General features: G+C 43.2%; 2 protein-coding genes and 1 long non-coding RNA gene across 3 annotated transcripts; 2 read left to right on the top strand and 1 right to left on the bottom strand.

The window, feature by feature from the left end:
- The first annotated feature begins 2382 nt into the window (after window positions 1-2382).
- On the top strand, window positions 2383-5546 carry LOC103374553 (homeobox protein DBX1-B). Its single transcript, XM_008304660.1, has 4 exons — window positions 2383-2752; window positions 2883-2984; window positions 4518-4720; window positions 4846-5546. Exons 1-4 carry the CDS (start codon window positions 2383-2385, stop codon window positions 5131-5133), a joined length of 963 nt encoding a protein of 320 aa, XP_008302882.1. The 3' UTR covers window positions 5134-5546.
- Window positions 5547-5623: 77 nt separating this feature from the next.
- On the bottom strand, window positions 5624-20252 carry nav2a (neuron navigator 2a). The gene is made up of 16 exons (XM_008304661.1): window positions 20002-20252; window positions 19766-19889; window positions 18333-18508; window positions 15748-15920; window positions 15505-15658; window positions 15024-15210; window positions 14616-14716; window positions 14435-14530; window positions 14093-14267; window positions 12922-13157; window positions 12165-12316; window positions 11351-11422; window positions 11032-11228; window positions 10833-10951; window positions 10153-10353; window positions 5624-8996 (listed from the first exon to the last, which is right to left on the bottom strand). Exons 1-16 carry the CDS (start codon window positions 20044-20046, stop codon window positions 8871-8873), a joined length of 2334 nt encoding a protein of 777 aa, XP_008302883.1. The 5' UTR covers window positions 20047-20252; the 3' UTR covers window positions 5624-8870.
- LOC103374554 (uncharacterized) lies at window positions 15847-17996 on the top strand. The gene is made up of 2 exons (XR_521134.1): window positions 15847-16049; window positions 17154-17996. It is a non-coding gene; the product is annotated as an uncharacterized LOC103374554 (long non-coding RNA).
- Window positions 20253-20956: the final 704 nt, after the last annotated feature.

The following is a 20956-nucleotide window of genomic DNA, read 5'->3' on the forward strand; positions in this document are numbered from 1 at the left end:
TGAGAGATTGCCAATATTAATATTTTATGTGCATAAAACGCTAAAAATGCAATTATATTTAATGGAACTTAACATTGCAAAGGCACAATTACGCACCACTGCCACACTAATAGTAATTTATGTAAACTTTACCCTGCAGGATAATTCTATGAAAGTGATGGGATAGTGCGCTCTGAGAGGGTGTGTGTGTGTGTGTTGTTGGTGGCAATATTTCAGAGATGTGCTTTTAATGGCTTTAATTCAGCCGCAGCCAGCTGTTTTTACTCGGCCTGGTAAAGGAGCGGGGACGTGGCAAGCTTGCAAAGCTCGTAGAAATTAGTCTCGGTCAGCCAGAGCAGCCTATGCTTCCTGCTAACCATCTGCTTACCGCTCACAAAAGGGGGATTTCGGGCCGCCAAGTAAAGGAATATGGGCTCATAAAAAAGCTTTGAAGGTCTCGTTACTTATTGGAGGTGTAGCTGCGGGGACGGAGCGCCGTGTTAACGCCTGTTTGTGCGTCCTGCGCTCATAAAGCAGACACCTCTGATAAGCGTTGACTCTCTGTAAAGGATCATTTCACGGAGGCGTTCCCTTTTAATTATCGGATTGTGGCCAGTTTATATTAGATTGATGTAGAACTACTTATCAGTATTTGCGCTGATCCTAAATGATGCAAAGTGACTGGCTGGTGCAGCCGCAAATGTCGCTCAGTGGAGCTTTAAATGGCTCTTTTTAATTATGTAAAAGTTTGTTTGCGCACACTTCTAATTAACATCGAGCCTGTTTTCCTTAGTTTTATAAACAAAACGTTTAAAGTTATTAAAACAACATTGCACTGAATATTTTTTTTTGTGGTTTTTAAATATTGCGAGAAGACAAAAAATAATTGCGCACAAACTCCTGCTTAAAATGAGTGTCTTTTTTCGTTATGTGAAAAAGTTTAAATTTAATGTAGAAAAAATAACTTGATTGTAGGCCACAGTTTAGACTTAAACTGTATAATTATTTTAAAAAATGTAACTCCAAAGGAAAAAAAAATTACTTTTGAAGAATTAAAATATGGATTAATGAAGCCAAATAATTAAATTGTTCTGCTTGTGAATGGTTTTAAATCCAAATCGCATTTTTCTAATTCGTTTTCATTGTATTTCTTGTTTTAATTGGGTTTCAAACTGCCAACAATTAGGCTTTTTTTCCCTCCTCTTTGGCCCTGCGATGCATTTTCGCCTGATTGCTCTGCTTTAACGGGTTTTCAGGGAGGAAAGCTGACAGAACACGACGATCAGGCTCCAAGTCGCTTTAATAAGAGTTTTATATGGGGGTCTCAGTGTCCGCTCATATGAATGCGTTTTAAATCAAATCACAGATGCACTTTTATTCAGCCGGTTAAAATAGCAGAACAAAACCGTCTTTAGAAATAAAGCTTTTTCTTTTCTTTTTTTTTTTTTTTTTATTCCACTGGGCTTTTTTTGAAGGCGAGAGAAGGGAAGGAGAGAAAGGCCGAGGGGCGCCTCCTCCGCAGCTGAGGGTGACAGTTAGTTCATGGTTAACAGGATCAGGAGCGCACGGCTCAGGCCGCACACTTCTCCTGTGCGCACTGAGCTGCGGCTGTGCGCACTGAATGAAGCCTGTGCAAAAAGACTGATATTTAACACATCTGTTAAAGCGTTTTGATAGCAGAAATCCCTTTAAGACATTATTCCATGACGAGGGCCAGATTGAGTGTTGAGAATCCTATGAAACCCTAAAACTGATTTACATCTGAGATGGTGCTCATGTCTGCAGCCAAAAATTTAGATTGAACAATAAATACGCCGAGTTGTTGTGATGGTGTTGGAAGATAGTTTCAAATCTGTTTTTTATCTTCTTAATTTCGCAGTACTGAAAATAGTATAAAAGAATAATTTTGCATTTTTATCCTGCATAACAGAAGGACACCCTGAAAGGAGAAGACTAAAATATCTTTTAAGAAGTCATTAAAAGTGCCAGTATAATGCCTGAATCTAAAGATTGCTCTTTAATTAGGCCGCTTGCCTCTGCCAAACAAAACAAATTGAAAGGAAAGTGGCCAACATGCAAAATTGATGACTGAGCCTCTTTTGTGGTCTCTACATTGTGTATTGCTCGCTTATGAAGTCTAATGCAATCATAAATTGCGTCTTCTGGCCAATCAGCGGCCCGGGGGATGCGGCATGAAAGCGACCCATGTGGAGAACTTTGTTGAGCCCCATTGTTGCGGCTGTCAGCCCCGAGAGGAGGGCCGGGGGGGCCGGCTGCTATAAAACTCCTCTCCCCTGAGTGAGGAAACCAGAGGAGTTAGCAGCCATTCACACGACTGAGTCTCTCCCAGCTGACACGAGGAGTATTTCAGATTTCACACTGAATTTTTTCAAAGCCGGGACCATGATGATCCCAAGTGTCATCGCGCCTCCTGCCCTCTACCCGGGGCTGTACCGGCCCGCCGCCGCGCTGCCGCTCCACCAGACGCTGCCGTCCGCCTTCCCGACCCACTCCAGCTTCCTTGTGGAGGACCTGCTCCGGATAAGCCGCCCCGCCGCCGCCTTCATAAACCGGACTGTTCCGTCAGCCAGCGCCTCCCTGCCCACAGCCACCACCACCGTGTCCTTCAGCGGTGCGCCCGTGGAACGCGCATTGGCCACGACCGCGTTGACGCGCGAATCGTGCTCACCTAAAACGTCTGTGCCGAGCAGCAAGGACCCGAGTTTTCTCAAGTTTGGAGTGAGCGCCATCCTCGCACCCTCACCAAAGACTGGTGAGTAGACAGACTTACTGTGTCCTCACCTTCACATAGATGGACTTATTCTACAGCTGAACATTCATAAAATGTACATTTGTTTTCCTGATCCGGGCATGTTTTTAACCTGTGTGCTGTTCCTCCACAGCGTCCTCACCCCCCACAGTCCACAGTCTGCACTCCAAGACCTTCCCAGTCCCCTGCTTTGACGGAACCTTTCACCCCATATTCAGGACGCCTTATTTACCAGGTAGGCGCAACTTTTACGCACCGCTTCTTTACAGATGCGTCTCTTCAGCCTTTAGAGTCCTGCCTGTACTAATTGCATTTAAATGTAAAACACTTTCACCCCCGGTCATATATTTTAGCCGAAATAGAAGCAGGAAAGGGACAAACAGCCAGAAAAGAAGAAATCACTGTCTTATTAATGGGGAGCGCTGGCTCTGGCCCCTGCCCGGACCCACCCACCCACCCCCTAATTAACCAATTATCCCAAATCGTCACGCTCTAAATTTGAGGCGGGATGGCGAGTTATAGTCCCCCCTGCTTCCCATTGGGGGGCGTTTTGGCATTTCCCCGGCCCCGCGTTTTCCCACAGCGCCCGGGGGGCCACCGGGCCGCTGTGGCGGGCAACAAAGCCCTCAGCACCGTGACCAATTTGGTCAGCTCCCACCGGGCGAACCACCCACACACCCCGGAGAGTGACTTTTACCAGGCGGGCCAAAGGCGTGAACCAGTCATGCACTAATTTCCCTATTAGGCGCTATTGAGAGTTTTCAATATTCTCACAAGACCACATAGTGCGTCGTTGTTCCTGATTCTGCTGCGGCCACAGGGCACCTACAGTCAGGAGGAAGTCCAGTCAGCAGTACGCAACGAGGTGAAAGTGTCCTGCGTCTTGAGATTTTAAAGCAAAGCAAACTTTAAAAAATCCCAGCTGCATCCAAAATGTTCCAGTTGGGGGGAAAGTTTCTTCCCCCTGCACAGCCCATAGGATAGGTTACCACTGACCTCCAATCCGCACTCTCTCTGTGCCTTAAACGCTCCTCTATTCTCCAGCCGGGCCAATCAACGAGTTGAGATAAAGAATAATCTCTTAGAAAAGTCTATAAAGTCGCTAGTCCATGCTTTCATTCAGACAAATCATAATGGAGATGGAGTCTTTTCATGGGCTCAGCTGAATGCCTCAACAAAACAACTCCAGCGTCCTGAATAGCTTTTCGTGTTCATTTAATGAAAATGATTTGAGGGCACGAAGAAAAAATTCCCCTCCACTCTTCACTCCCCCCTCCGGGCATCAGTATTCTGGTATGCAGTTGTGTTTAGTTTGAAAGTGTAAATCTCCCTTTGTTGCGATAATATATGGCCTTCGCCGCCTGTCCAGAGTCTTTTCTACGTTAGTTCATTACTACACAATTACCGTTCACGGTTTATTAACTCCTCTATCCGCCCTCACAGGGTTCCTTAAAGGATATGCTACCTCTTTACCATACCAATGCGGTTGGGGACCGGCCAATGTGCTAATTAGTCACCTCGTGCCATTTCACTCAAAACGGAGACGTATTGCACAGTTCCAAAAGGGGAAAACTTCCAATAATAACCGGGTGAAAACTATAGTCTTAAAGAGAAATCATTATATTCATAGAGAACTTGGAGCCTCTTTGGTGTCTGAGCGGCTTCGAGTTTAGACTTAAAGAGCAGCAAGATTTTCCAACTTTATCATTTGTGGCTAAAAGTTGTTTTTGTCACAACTTCTAATTTCTTTTCCGTGTTTCCTTTATAGCATCTTCATCCGTTGTTCCCATCCCCGGGACCTTTTCGTGGCCCCTGGCCGCCAGAGGGAAACCCCGGAGAGGGATGCTGAGGAGGGCAGTGTTCTCTGACGTGCAGCGCAAAGCTTTGGAGAAAATGTTCCAAAAACAGAAATACATCAGCAAGCCCGACAGGAAGAAGCTGGCATCTAAACTGGGCCTAAAAGACTCGCAGGTAAAACTTGTTCAGACGTGCTTTACATGCTCAACAGGTCGTGCGTAATTTGCGCGTAAAAATGCCGCTGCGCATTCCACTGCCCCCAAACTTTTTTTTACTCACCTCTTTCTTTTCGTCTGCAGGTGAAAATCTGGTTTCAGAACCGGAGGATGAAGTGGAGGAACTCAAAGGAGCGAGAGCTGTTGTCCTCTGGTGGATGCCGCGAGCAGACGCTGCCCACCAAAGCCAATCCGCACCCGGACCTCAGCGACGTGGGCAAGAAATCCTCAGCCGAGGAAGAGGAGGAGGAGGACGAGGAGTTCGGGAGAGAGAGAATGAGAGCGGCAGGGTCCAGCATCTCCTCTCCCTCTCTCTCCAGTAAGCACTCGGACTTCTCAGAGTCAGATGAAGAAGAAATAACAGTATCTTAATTTATTTTATAAAGCAAATATAGAGATATAACCCATGATTTGTTTTTATGAGACTGTGACCAGATTTGTGAGAAGCTGCCGCCCTGAAACAAGAACCCATAAATGTCACTGTTAAGAAAAAACAACCACAAGTTTCACTCAAGTTTGTAGCTTCATCGGTGCATGCGCACTGGACATGATTCTGCTTCTGAGACACAGTTTGCTGTTTTGCACAGCTTTGTTCAATTGTACAGTATTTTGTACAATTTTGTATGGAAATTTTATGCCAAGAATATTGAGTTACTTTTACCTTGACATTGAATAGAGTTGTTTATTGAAAAAAAGTAGCTATTTCGTTAATAATTTATATGAATTTGTTTAATAAGTATGTTGTATTATGTGCTGTATATATGTTTATTTCACACTTTTTGTACAAATACCAAATAAAATTGTAAACATTCCAAGCGAAGTGCGTGTGACTGTTTTGAAGAAAAATAACTGTTTGACAAAATTCAATCATAAATAATCATTAATTTTTATTGAATCACAATAACTTAAGACTAGTACAGTGATATCAGATTCAATTCTCCGAGCCCTGGACAGACCAGCGATGGCAAACCGCAAATCAATCTGCCCTGATGTAAAGAGACTGTACACAAAATACTCCTTTTCAAGTACTGTAACAAATCAGCTAGAAAAAGTCATCAAAATGCTGCGAGATAATCAACTATTTACAAAGTTATGTTACATATAAAAAAATGTACATAGCTAAGAAGGCTAAACATTCATTGAGTTTGTGAGTAATAAAATGACAAATGCTTCGACAACATCCGCACCTCTCAGAGCAGGCTTTAACACAGACAAACAGAATCAGTCTCTTTGTGCTTACGGGGACAGTAGCAGGAGATCCTTTTATCAAACACACACACGGACAAAGAACATTGGCCACAAAACTCTTCACAAATCTGGTTCCATGCTGTACGTCTCTAGGCAGTGCTGCAAACTGCTCGGGGTGGAGGAGGGAGGGAGAGGGGGGACAAACACACATTCGGCTTTTGGCTTCCATTTGGAGATCAGAATGAATGTTGCATAGGATCGGTGACAGAAACACTGAAAGCGATGGAAGCCGTGCTGGACTACGTGACCCCCGGCTTTGAACGCCCGCCCGCCTGCCCTTCCCAGAAAAGCAAGGCTGGGAGGCTTTTACAACAAAGTACCTTTTATAACTTTAACCTCTGATTAATTATATCACTATAAACAAAGCAGCATATACACTAGTTTTCACTTAATTAGTTCAACATGTTTGTTATGACAGTCTTGTTCATCACAAATCACATCATCAAAACAGACACTAAGCGTGGCAAAAGCACAGTTAAAGGATGGGGATGAGGTATAAAATCTTCTTAAACTTTCCCTCACCCAATCAACCTGCAACAAGTTCTGATTTCAAGCACCAAAAAAAACAAAACAAAAACAAAACACATCTAAATAGTTTTCTTTCTCGCTAGTGGTCCAAATATTTACACCATCTTCCCAGCACCGGGTGGGTCATGCATGCATACAACTTAATTTGAAACCCAAAGCTTCTGCTTCCTCATTCGCGTCTCTTCAATCCCACGGCATTGGTGATTGATATGATGAGAGGTCGACGCTGCTCCTCGAGCTGCTCGAGGAGGGTCAAGTCGACTCGGAGCCCTGTTAAGTTTACAGCCATTTAGACAAAAAAAAAAAAAAACAAGAAAAAGAATCTGCTAATGCACATAGTCTGTTAGAAAAGAGTAAGGCATTGTTTGATAGGATTCAGTCCAGCACCAAAAAGGGATTTGTGCTACAACAGCCTGCTTGGGCCAATGTGCGTGGAGATCTCAAAGGATTATTAAGGGGTCAAAGCAAGTGGTAGAGGCGTTATTAGTGAAATTACATAGGATGCTACGACACACAGGATGTTACTTCAAACACTGGTCAAAGTCGAAAGGACAAATCGAGCCATGGTGAATGTTAACGTCCCAGTTTGTGCAGTTTCCTCCTGAAAGCCTTTTTTTGTGACAACTAGGACTTTACAGGTGTTTAGTAAATTAGATTTTTGCTTTGTAAAAGTAGCTAGAGTCGATCAGCCAACATTTTTTTGTGTGTGTTTTAACCTTGCCAACACTGAGCATGTTTCTAATGCAACCGTCTGTAAGGCTGTCAGTAGTGTTCCGGCAAAGAAAAACTTCGTGTTTTTGAAGTCACAGCCTCATCAGAGGAGAAGCTTTGAGACTCACAGAACTAATACGTTGATTTGATTAATTTTTCTGGTGTAAATGGATACAATAGTGCCTTAGATTCCACTTTTGGAATATTTTTTTATTTTATTTTTCCAATAAACACTCACATGTTGACCTTTCCAGCAATTTTCTGGCCAGTTGATGTTCTTTTGCTGCTGTTACCGTGTTGCTTGTTTAAAGAAAACAACTCTTATTCTTTTTGTACAATCATTAACATTTCTAACTCCACTAATGAGGGATAGGATGATAGTGCTTTTTTTTAATCTCCTCATGCATATGCTTTACTCAAAGTTAACATAAATCAGAGTTGATTGATTGAAGTTTGTTAATCCTGATTTCTGAAACCGGTCCAAGGACTTCACCTCAAACACTGTCGAAGCCTTTTTGTGAGAGCAAGGACTTTAAAGATATTTTGTAAAGTAGCTGTAGATGTTATACTGAATAAGACAAGCTGTTTTTACAGTAGATCTCACTGCTGTCTGTGTTTAGACAATGAAACTGTGAGGGAGGTTGCAGCCACTGAGGACTTTGATGAAAGCTGACATACGACGTGTCAACTCCAAACGAAACAAAAAGCCTCAGCAGGGATTGTGGTGAGTATTTCTGATCCAACTATTGAGGCTTTGTCTCCTTAATTTGGATTTGTTTTCACCACAGAACTGGATATTTTCACTATGTTTTCCAGTTTCTTTGATATATTTAAATTGTGGATTTGGAGCTGAAATCCCACCAGCTCTCATGTATCTTGTAGGAACTCTTTTTGATAATGCTCTCTTGGTTTCGACATATTGTAGTTTGGGATGTAAAACTCAGGGTTTCTCTGAGAAGTTGTCATTTGTTGTAGAACTTAACATTCACTTTGGCTCTATTTATCCTCCAGCAATCACACAGGCAGCTTCAGCCACACGAGGTGGACGAGGAGCAGGAAGCGGCTGGCCGTTCATCCACCCATCCAGTTTCCTCAGCAGGTGGTCACAGAGTTTCACTGATGCTCCAGAGAAGAGGGCTTGTATCGCCATCTGCAGGCAGCTCCGGCTCCCTGCAGCAGGATTCTGGCCCGACGAGCTGGTGTGATGCTGCGGCTCAGGGGGAGGATGGAGGAGTCCTGGCTGGTGTTTCAGTAAACTGATGGCTGGTGATGATGGTAATGATGGCGCCTCACCAACAGGGACAGGCTGTGTGCTTTTATTCTGTCTGTCTGAAGTAGACGTCAGGCTCCCGACAGAGGAGCCGCGGGCCACAGCGGTGAAAAAAAAACAAACCAAAAAAACAGCGCAGTGCAGAAGAAGTAGAAACTTTTGTTGCCCGTTTACTGAAATGCAATTTTAACCATCTTTTTTTTTCTTCTTTTTCTTTTTAAACATTTGGGTTACCTGCACCCAAATTAAGGTGGCTGGATTTTGTGGCATGAAATTATACTCTCAGTGAGAACAGTTCCTATAAAAAAAAATTCTTGTTTGAAAACAGATCCCAGTGCTGCGTTTTATGGCATCACAAGGTGGACTCCAGCGACGAGTCCAGGATGTCGTCCTGGTGGCTGTTGCTGTTGGAGTCGCTGTCGTAGCTCTGCGGGCTCGACGACGTCGCCGCCTCCTTCAGACGCATCAGCATGTTCATCTGTAGGCAGAAAAACATACGAGAGTCTTTAAAACAGAGATAGAAGCTGCACATGTTTAAACACAGTCCTGGTGTTAAGATTTGGATTTTATTTGACTTGAAAAATATAGAAAACTTCTGTGACGAAAGTCTGATGAAGGAAAGACACGCACATCCCCGAGGCCCACTGGGTTGGGTGCTGGATCACAAAATGTCAAAAATGAGAAAAGAAAAGACGAACACAAGAACGATCCACACACCAAACAAGCTCCCTTTTACAATTTATTGGCGTGACGTTTCGAGCAAAATGCTCTTCCTCAGACTGTAGTCTGAGGAAACGTCACGCCAATAAATTGTAAAAGGGAGCTTGTTTGGTGTGCGGATCGTTCTTCTGTTCTTCTTTTCTTTTCTCAACTTCTGTGACGAAAACATTTTTAAAGACAAATAACCAACTGTATTTTAGCCACATTAAAAAACAAAAGCATTGCTTTAGGTGCACACTATACTTGGAATATTTTCACTGCTTTACCTTCACGTCAGACACTCCTTTCATTATCACTCTGTGGTCTCTTCGAAACCACCGAAGTCCATTGACAAAAATAGCAGTTTTACAAAGTTAACAAACAGGAGTTGCTGTTCTGCCAGTGCCTCTATCAGTTAGTTTGTTTGCATTTATAGTTTGATTTTGGTGTTTTATCATACTAGTTTGAATCCAAACTAACATGTTAAAACAGTAAAATTATGCAGTAACAGACCAGCAACTCTTGTGTTTTACAATGTAAAATGACTGTTTATTTCAATGGACTCTGGTTGCTTGGAAGAGTGATACCTTTGTGTAATTTCCTCGTTGGAAAGGGCCGTCTGACAACAAGGTAAAGCTGTGTAAATATTCTAAATATTGTGTACGCTTTTAACTGATCTAGATTTTTTTAGGTGACTAAAAATAAACTATGTCGCTGACCCATTTGACTGTTGAGCTTCCCTGCTGGTTCTCTTTTCTGTTTCTATTAACTGTGATCTACTGAATCACGCAATCACACTTTTAAGAAACTAAACTATCCCTTTAAGCTCCACAGCAGCCTGGGTAGCTAAGGAAGAGGCTCTGAGTTAGCAGACTTTAATGTTATTGCACTGAGAGATACATTACATTTGTGCTTATTCATGTGTTTGAGCTCACCAGTGGGTCTGCGTCACTGTCGCTCTGTGGCGGCTCTTTCCTGACTCCTTCTCTGGGGGCAGAGTATCCGTCGAAGCCCACGTCCTCCGGGCGGAGCTGCAGCAGTGGTGGCCAGTCGCCTGGAGGAGGCGTCGCTGACCAGGGGTAGGAGTCGATCACCCAGGCAGCCGGATCCTCCCAGGCAGCCCTGCGGCCGTACAGCTGCAGAGAAACGTACAGATTAAAACACTGAAACATGAAGGATCTGCTGTCTGAGGTTAAAATTGTATAAACTAAACCTCATAATTCAATTTTATAAGCAAACAGGTGAGTGTTTCAGGTGCTGCCTCAATCTTAAAGTATTCCATTTCACTGTGTTGTTTCTCTCTCAGTGACGAGGAACCAGCTCCCCCTCCGTCTATAACAGATGCTGCACTTTGGTAATTAGCTGCTGCCTAATTAAATCAGACGCTAATCACACACAGATTAGGGGACAAATTGAATCCATTTCTCCTTAATGGGTATAACCCCGGTCATTTGAGAGGACAAATCTGATCATTTCTCATTTTTAAACTTCTATCACGTGCACGATATTAGGCTGCTTCCTTTAAACTGGTCCTGAAGAGGTGGAAAAGAGGTCAGAACCGGATCTGTCCATCAGCTTTTAACTAACAGACAAACCGACTGTGTGTTTTTGTTACCTGCAGTCCCTCCCGCACCGCCTCCAGCATGTAGGGGATGATGGAGTAGTTCCACAGGTCCGTGAACCAAACCCTGGATCCCTCCACGTCCATGGGACACGACAGGAAGAGGCGAGGTCCTGCATGTCACAGAGCAAACAGGTGAAAACCCACTTCCGCGCCGACTTTTATTACCTCGCCTTCCCTCGCTCACGCTTACCGATGGTGACGTCGGAGGAGCTGTGTGTCTCCAGGAAGCGGTTGAGGTGATGCCAAACCCGCGGCACCCAGTCGATGATCTTCACCAGCTCCATGTTACGCGTCCGGCTGCCGATCTCCGTCTCGATCAGCTTCCTCCTCAGGTAGCGACCGAGGAAGCCTTTCACCGGCTCCATGTGGTTGGCACACAGCACCCATCTGATCAAAGGATGTCCAGATAAATCAGGAGTCCAAAAACAAAGGTAAAATGTTTCTACAGATTCACCAGTTAGGATAAATGCAAGTGTGCCAGGAGGGGGAGGAGGAGGAGATCAGTTTACCTGAAGTTGTGGTGAAGCTGCAGATTGGGGGCAGATGACGTGGCTTGGCTCATGGTGCCGATAATGTAGGGGCTGAAAGGAGAACATAAGATTTACTCCTTGGTCTGAACAGTTCAACTAGACATGTTGCGTAAAAGGACAACAGCTGAGAGTGTTTTTCTCTGTTTGGTATAATCTCGTACATCTCCTGATGGTGCTTTCTGATAAAACGTGACAACAGCAACACTGCGCTCTGAAACATGTTGTTTCCCGTTTGTCACTGTTTGGAGCAAAGCATACATGCAGCACAGCAAGTTCAGCTGTTCAAAGTCATTAAGTATTCGCAGCGCAAATGGAAACGAGGCATCCAGCCTGGCAATGAGGGCAAAACACAGATAAACCTGATCAGAATACACCGAATTATAACACAAGTTTCTTTTTGTTACGAGACAGACAGAGAGGAAATCCTGAACTTTAATTTAGGTTTTTATTCAAGTAAACATGTTTGGGTAGCTTGTTGTAGGTCGACAATACGTGTAAACACAGCTGAGGCTTGTTATGTGTTTCCCCTCAACAGCTTTACAGACCTATTAAAGGTTCCTAATTGAGGTAAAGAGGTGTAATTGTACTGATTTACAGAGGCTTTCCCCTGAGCAGTGACATCAGCCCGGCAACACTGTCTGAAATCCCAATGAAGGCGAAACTTTCTTGGATAACTGCCCTACTCACCATATTTTAAAAAGAAACTGTATATTTTCAGTCTTTGTTGATGTTGCCGACGTGCATTCAAACCTTCGTGTTTAGCAGATGGCCGTGTGTTTGTGTGTAAACTGACCAGTGCTGGTAGTTGCAGTTGAAGAGGCCGTTGAAGATCTCTCCCAGGCTGCTGACGTGGTGCAGGTTGTCCAGGATCACCACCAGAGGGCTGTCTGCTCCCGCAACGCTGCTGCACTGCTCCGCCAAACCCGACAGGTACTGACGCAGCTCCTACACACACACACAAAGACGTTAGTTCATGTTTTATATTCACGTAGAACCACAGTTTCCTTCACAAAACCCGCTCTGACCAGAATGTTTAGATAAATGAATGTAGTTCAGTTACAATAAAATAACTGGTGTTGTAATTTTACACTTGAAGTATAATTTATTTGTATTTCATATTCACAAAGCTTTAGTAACTTACAACATGTGCTGCACATTCCTTGCATGTTACAATGGCTTCCTCTCACTTTGACTTTTGAAAGCATGACATTAGAACTTTATGCATGACTTGTGTTACTTTTAAAACACACTAAACAGTTAGTGTGTTGATTCTGATAGTACATTTTGCTAACAGTACGAATTGGATTTGCAATTTATCACTAAATGTAACAGAATTAAATTAAACCTATACAAGACTCTTTGTTGATGAGAACTTTTAGCATCAGAAACAGAACAGATGAATTCAGATTTGACCTTTTCCAATCTGCTAAAATTGTAATTCTACCAACATTCAACCCTTTGTATCTGTGAAAATCTGTAGAGTTGGTTTACAAGCCAATAAAACTTTAGCAGATGCTAGCATATAGAATACACAATGTGTGTGTGTTTACCTTGCTGGACTTGTGGTCCACGTTGAAAGTGACGACGGCATTCGGAGTCAGAGGTCGACCCTCCAGCAGCAGCAGGTGTCGAGACAGCTGATTGGCCAGGTAGGTCTTTCCTGTGCCGCTGGGCCCCGACAGGATGACGCGTCTGTGCTCCTTCAGCAGCGAGACGTAGCGCTGCAGCATCGGCTTGGGGATCAGCGTGTCGAACACCAGAGAGTCCACGTTCTCACTGCTCACGCCTGGATAAACAAGGCACGTTAGTGTGAAGTGGGAAGATCTTAAACTTTTATTAACATCACAACTAATACGTACAAGGACTCAGTTTTCGTTATCTACTGAGCAAGAACTTTGAGGACGACTTGTACATTCCTTCACAATATTCCCGTGTTGGTCCAACCAGAATATAATTAACAGTCAGTTTAAGAAAAGAACCTGCAGATGCTATGAAGAAGTGAGATGTTGTGACATTTTATGTGATACATTTTTTCCTCATTATTAATTTTAAACAGCCGATCTCGTTTCTGTATAAACACGTCGAGTGAAACATCATCTCTCCATTCCATAGTGTCTGCACATGCTTTAATGTATTTATACAGCAGCTATATAAACACATTTTATTTAAACTGGCAGTGTAATACAAGTAGACTGGAAAAATCAGACACATCATTCAAATTCAGTTCACCAAGTCCTAAAACTGTGGCAAAGCTTCACCTTTGAAAGGACAAATTTGTTCAAAAAATGAGTTAATGTTTTATCGATGAGCAAAGTTAAATCCCAAATGAAAGACTAACTGATGAGTTTCTACTGAGACTGATTTATGGATTTATTTAAATCTTATCATCTGCTTCGTCCTCTTCGACTTCACGACATTTTCCATGATGCACTTGACAGCAAACCTTTAGGTGCTCTGCTAAATGTCCATATTAACGAACTTCAGAACTTCATGAAAATATTAAAGCAATTGGCTGATACATAATTTTGCCAAAGGATTAACTAAAACATGTTTCTGATGCAACTGTTCTCAAATTTGACCAATCAAGTAGCTGCCTGTGGATATTTTTTCTCTCTTGCTGCCTCCGTGTGGGTCCAGTTATTGATCGCTTATCGAATGTGACTGTTTCCTACAGACTGCTGAACTGTTGCTGGCAGCGTTGACATGCTGAGGCTCTGGTACCTTTGAGCTGGATGTTGATGGTGTTGTCTCCCACCAGGTATCCACAGGGCAGCAGCTCGGGCGTGTGGGCGGCGCTGGGGCTGCTGGGTCGGTGGATCTCTCCGATGTTGTAACCCTGAACGCTGTCCGAGCTCAGGCCCAGCTGGCTGGCCGGGTCCACGTGGGTGATGTACTCCTGTCAGAGAGAAAGTGAAGCAGCTTTTTAAGGACTCTGACTTTGTCCCTGTACTTAGTTTCTAAAGACGATAGCACTCATGTTGCCTGCTGCTCTAACTGAAAATGCTTTTGCTTAACAGAAGTGAAATGTCGCTGTTTAGAATCTGATTCTGTGTTGTTTGTTACCTTGAAAAGACGTCTGACCACTCCGTCCAGGACGTCCCACTTAGTTTTCCCGCTCACGCCGATGCAACCGATGAGAAAATGCCGAGATCGGCCGTCCTGTGATGGGAAAACAACTTATTTTTAGCCGCCAAAACGCCGAGAACTCAAACAGTTTGACTCGTATTGTTCAAACAGGTCTCACCTCTCCCCACTTTCTGTCCTCGTCCAGACTGACGACGATCTTCACGTGGCGTCCCTCCTTCCTCATCCCTCCCTCGCCGCCGGTGTCGTCCAGCAGCATGTCTGACGGGAAAGTAGATCAAAGTTTTAACATTCCTCGTGTTTAATCCGCTGACTCTGTTATGCATTGACGAATACAATCACTGAACAACATAATCACTTCAATATGTTTCCTTTACGGAATCAAATCCTGCAGAAAACTTTAATACGTCTGTCTGACAGATCTGTCCTCTATCTATGAAAGGAAACTATTCTATTTATCATTAGACTGATGTAACCTCTGCACAAAACAACCCCTCCATTTATACAGAATATTTGAGCATAATGTTTGAGTGATAATTCAGCTCCTCCGTCACATGCTGCGTCTTACCCAGGCTGGTGGACTCGCTGGTGGTGAGGTTGAGGCTGTGCTGGGACAGTCCCGGGCCGGGCGCTGGGGTCTGGCTGTGGGTGTGAGGAGGAGGCGAGGATGAGATGGAGACCTGGGAGCCTGTCCTGCTGCCCTGATTCTCCAGCTTCAGACGGTCGTTCTCCGCCTTCAGCTTCTCGATCTCCACCTGCAGACAAACGCACAAAAGGAAAATCAACCGAGATGTAGGTCATGTCAGAGTTTTCTAAGCACATGTATGCATCATCCCTGAAAGTGTTGCCACAACAGCTGTAACAGTTCTGGCTTTTAAACATCTTAAATGAACCCTACAGAGTGTAAAAATCCCTTTTCACGATCAAAAATGTCTCAGCTGCTGAAGATTTCCACCCACAGGAAGCAATACAGCAGTTATTTTGTATAATCTGTGCCTCAGAGCTGATGTCTCTTAACAAAAAGAGCTCTAATGTACATATCTGCAGACCTGCATGCGGTTCATGGCCTCCCGGAGCTGGTCCAGCTGATGTGCAGAGCTGAGAGCCTCCAGGCGGATGTCGGTCAGTTTCATCTCCTTCTCCCTGAGCTCGCTGCGCAGCTGCATCACCGTCTCGGCCTCGCTGTCCAAACACTCCGACAATCTGTACGTGCACAATCCAGTTTTAACACATTTCATACTGTAGTTTGGTAACATAGGACGAGCAGCTCTACAGTCAGCCTCTGTACTCACAGAGTGTTGGAGTGTGTGTTCCTCAGCATGTGGCCGCTGCCTGACGTGCCATTGTGAGGCAGTTTTGGCGAAGACGGCAACGATGAGTCCGTCATCTCCTCAATGTCGGAGTGAGAAGAAGCCGATTTGGGAGATTTCTTCTTGCTGAACGCTTGTTTGAAAGAGCTTCGCAGCTGCAGGTTAAAAACAAACAGAGTGGGAGAGACGGTGAGCAGGAGAGATTCATAAAAACCCAGCTGGGAGGGAGAGGAGGAGGAGAGTGCCGAAGGAAAGTGGAGGAAAACAGCTGTGACCAAGTGCAAGTGAGTAACAGGGAGAAGAGGAATTATGGGTAGAGTGTCTTATGACTGACTTAGAGCTACAACTCAACGTGACTCGATTTATACTTACGGCTTATATCAATATTGGCTTCAATTATATTATTTGAATTTTAAGGAAAAATCCACTGTGAATACTCATCTCTACTCTCATCATCGCTTCGTGAGTTTGTGACGTTGCTGTTTTAACCCTCTCAATCCCAAAACCTGCCGGCAGGTTTGAAAGGCAAGTTATAGTTAAGAAACTATCAACATTGCACCGTTTATCAGTGCAAGAAACAGTAAAAACAGAAGGAATTGTGGGATTTTTAACTTTACTACGTACTTAATTGTGGAGTTCTGTCAGGAAAATTAACCAAGTCTAAGCTTAAAATCATGATTTTATACTAAAATCAATTTGTCTTATGTCTCTATTTAAAATTTAGCAAAAAATAAACTGTTTGCACAAACCGAATTCTGTAAAAAAAAACAAACATCCGGCACTCCTCGTTGCAACTCTGAAGCCACATAACAGAACTTCAGGGACTATTCAGTTTAACTGGACTTAACTACAGGCAGTGTTTACACAGAGCAGATAGGAGAATTATTATTATTATTACTTTTACTAGTATTTAAAAAAAAAAACAAAAAAAAAAACAAGTAATTGGTAAAACATCTAAATTTTTTTGAGTACTGGTCACATCTGTGAGAAACTAGGAAAATATACCTATTGATTTTACATGTTTTCAAATTACTAAAATAAACAAAGAATGACAGAATTTGCTGTTTTCTTTTTTATGATTTATGGCAACGAAAAGACATTTCAAAATTCTCTCTACTTCAAACCATTGTGACTCTACTGCATATAAGGTGCAGGACTTTTTATTGCAATAAAAAATGAGCCCACAGGGTATAAAAAATGTGACAGACGTAAAATAACTCCAGAAACTGTTTGGGGTTCAGAGGGTTAAGAAGTGATGTCTTTTATTTTGGCGACCCTACGTTCCCCAGACCAACATTGTTGTCTTCCTGTTCATTTAATGATTTCCTGAAAGCTTTTTATTTCTCTACATCACACAGTCTCTATCACTTATTCCTGTCTTCTGTCAGTATCTTCAGGTGGATTTTTCCCTTCGAGAGCGAGCTCAAGAGTCATAAGAGCGGTTTTGAGGGGGAGGAAGTGTTGGAGAGGAGAGGAAAGGCACTAAAGTGGCAGCAGGAGAGGAGAGGAGGAAAAAGGAGTGAGGTTAGTACCCTAGAAAAGGTGCAGGGGTTAGGCTTCTTTGTCTCTTTCACACAGAGCACCATTCTTACCTCATACACCTGCCACATGAAGCGAAGCAGAGGAAGACAGAGAGACAAAACAGCACATGTTCATATGGGTTTGGGCGTGTTAGTGGAGGGACACAGATTAAACTACGGGACTGGAGCTGATTTCATGTGACTTCCAGGCAGCAGCTGCTAATTCTACATCACAGCCAGCATGAAGCGAAGGCCCTTTCATGATCCATTATATACTCTGCAAACACACGCAGCCCCCATACGCTCCACATTATCCACAGCGTGAGCAGCACCTGCACGGAGGAGCCTGCTGTGGGGTCTCATCCACACACAAGCACTGACAGCTGGACGCACATCCACACACGCAGGAGGGTGTTTATTATCACTGCCACCTAAAGCAGGAAACATGAGCTGGAGTCTTTTAACACGGCACCACAGCGCTCATCCTAAAAATCTGACAACATCGGGGGGAAGATACTGACGACCACAGGTGGCTAACAGACTGTTTGACTCTATGGGAAGAAAAAGAAAAAGAGCAGCGTACGTCGTCATCGTCATGTCTGACTTGTCCTCCGGTGCATAAAAAAGTCTTTGAGCAACACAAAGAAAAAATGTTCAGTTGAATGTAAATGTAGGATGTTTAGCTGTATAGTTACATGTATGTCTAGTGAGAAAAAAAATGGTATTAAGACTATAAACTACCCAGGAAGAACTGATTTGGTGATTTGCAGGACAAGCGCTGATTCTACAACCAAACTTTAACTTAAATATGAAATGTTTATTGATCTGCAAGTCATCAAATCAACCTTTACTTGGTTTTCAATAGGAGGAAATCTACTAAAATCCTACGTGTGTTCACCTTTTCCCCAGTGAAAGACGCCTAAAAGAGAGAAACCCAAACATGTGACACCGATACACATAAAAATGGAGAGACAAAGACAACACACATGAATCCTGGCGGTCAGCTTGTTGAAATCACTGTCTCTATGTCTTTTCTCAGCCTCTTACCCAGTTCTTCTTGTTCTTCTTCTTGTTTTTGGCGTCGGCGTCCATGTTGGAGCCCACGCTGGAGTGGCTGGTGGCGCTGGCGACGCTGCTGACGCTGTCGGACGAGTGCTGCCTCCTGATGCGAAGGTCCGGCTGCTGGTTCTGGTGCTGCTGCTGTGGGCTGCCATTGCTGCCAGCTGAGGAGAAAATGTGTCTTCGTCACGTATAAGGCTTTCATCAAATATGTTTCCCATTAAATTCCAAGTAGTCGGTGTCGTCTTTTTGCTACAGAAAAACATGACAGAAATTTTAGAGTAAAATATTTCAGGATATTTCGCTGCCTTTACTTTTAAGCCCCTATCATGGCTATTTTTAAGCATGCATGGTGTATCTTGTTTTGTACAGAACAGTCTAGACTATCCAGATCTTCCATCAACTTATGTGATAACATCTACAGGTTTTGTTGTTGCCTTTATGTAATAGGGGAAGGGGAAATAAACATATTATGAAACCGTTCTGTTTTTACATGTACATCACCATAAAATGATGGCAGCACAGATTTCTGTTCATAAATGTGTAATAGAGATTGTCAGGAATCTGGAAATATCAGAACCACAATGGTGAGACATAATTAATGATTTGGAAATTGAGAAAAACATCTGCTTAGTGCCCAAACGAAATAACTCTCATTATTTTGTTCACTGAAGTATGAACAGACTGTAGCCGACCTGCAGAGGCGGCAAATGTGAATAATTAGAAAGCTCCAATTCTGCTCTTTCTTCTGTTATGATATTTACATATTAAAAAACAGACTTTGTTGCATAAGTATAAACATATTGAGGTAGAACACCTAAGCAATGGGACGTTCCTGAGTAATTCAAACAGTAGTAACGGGTGTGAATCACAGATGTTTGCAGGTTACAACTAACTTTTTTCTTGCTTACATTTCTCACAAAGACCAGTAACTAACATCATTGGAAAGATTAAGTCGTGCATTTCGATTGATATCCACTATACCTCACTGCAATTAACACTTTTTGAGCAATTGAACTGAGAAGAAGAGCAAAGAGTTAATTCACCCAAAAGAGTTTCAGGTTTTAACCCATTTTCTTATCCACTGTTTCAGAGACTTTCTCAGCCTACAACAAAGAAAGTGACCCAAACTACAACATTGTACTGATAACTGGAGATTCATTTCACAATAAAATGTCTGTTTATCAATTACATATTTGAGCTACTTTGTGGTTCACACAGATTCAGGCATCTTTTTTGTACAATGTGGCTTTAAATCGTAATTCCCACAGACCTGTCGCTGAGACTTTCATTTAACAAATTCCGACAATAGCAGTATTTTGTAGGAAATCACTTTAGTCAACTGCTAAAATATTGATACAAACTCTGGTTAAAACCATGAACTTTGTGCTTCATGTAGTGTCGGTAGAGTTCGTCTGTACCTGTCCGCTCCCCTTTAGGTGCCAGTTCAGGTGTGTTGATGACTCCATTGATGGCAGCCTGAGCGACAGCGTTCTGCTTCTTCAGCAGCTCGATGGTTTTCCTCAACTCGTTCAGCTCCGAGTCCTACAAAGACCAAACGACAACAAGATCAAACCGACAAATCATGTGCAGACACTTTGCACGTACATAGAACTGCACAGCCTGTTATAGAACAAGAGGAGGCGGAGGTTTTCACCTTCTGCTCTGCCGTCAAGGTGAGACTCTTCAGTCTGATGGTCATGTTGCCCAAACTCTGTTCAAACGCTGCCACCAGGTGAGCCTGCAGGAGAAACACTCACGTTACAACTGAGCACTAACTGGAGAGTCTGAGATGAAGCGCCTACTCCGTCTGAACAGCTGAATGTCATGAGAAAATACGAGAGCTGTTGACACAACTGCTTCAGCCTTGAGGCTGAAACCCAAACATGACATCAGCCACCTTCGTACCGAAATGAAAACACAACCAAACCCAAATAGTCGTACAAAATAACAGCCGCCTGTGAAACAGGATTATCCGCTGTAGGTCAGCTTTGGACACGTTACAAACAGAACGCTAACGCCAAACTGTTACATCAATTTTACCAAAAACAGTTCTTGGAATTGGATTCACTCGCAGTCCATGTTTGGTTTGAACCTCATTTAACCCTCTAAACCACGGCAGCCTCTGGGTGATATTCGTCACATTTTCACTCACTGTGGGGCCATTTCTTACTGCAGAATGAAGTCCTGCACCTCTATGGAAACAGCACAACCATGGCTAGACATGGAGACAGCTCAAAAATACATTTCTAGCAATTTAGTAAAGTTAAAGTGCTGTAAACCATAAAAAACACAAACATTGATTTCCTTATTAGGGTCCGAGCACGGACGCAAGGAACGGTGCAAGGAAAGGAAAGGTATGACTTTTTTTTTTTTTATCAGGACCAAATACATAATGTGCTTTTTTTCCAGAAGCACCTTCCTAAGCTGTCTTTAAACACATTCAGGACACTTTTCCCACTATATACTACATCCTGATTCGTTTTCATGACATTCTGAAACGTGACATTTTTTGACAAAAACGACATGCTATAGTATGACTTTTTTTCCGAGTCCCAAATACACTAAGTGTTTTTTCTCAGGAAGTACTTTCCTGCTCTTCCGATCTACGT

Source organism: Stegastes partitus, unplaced genomic scaffold (genome assembly GCF_000690725.1).
Source record: "Stegastes partitus isolate 25-593 unplaced genomic scaffold, Stegastes_partitus-1.0.2 Scaffold2281, whole genome shotgun sequence".
Taxonomy (NCBI): Eukaryota; Metazoa; Chordata; class Actinopteri; family Pomacentridae; genus Stegastes; species Stegastes partitus.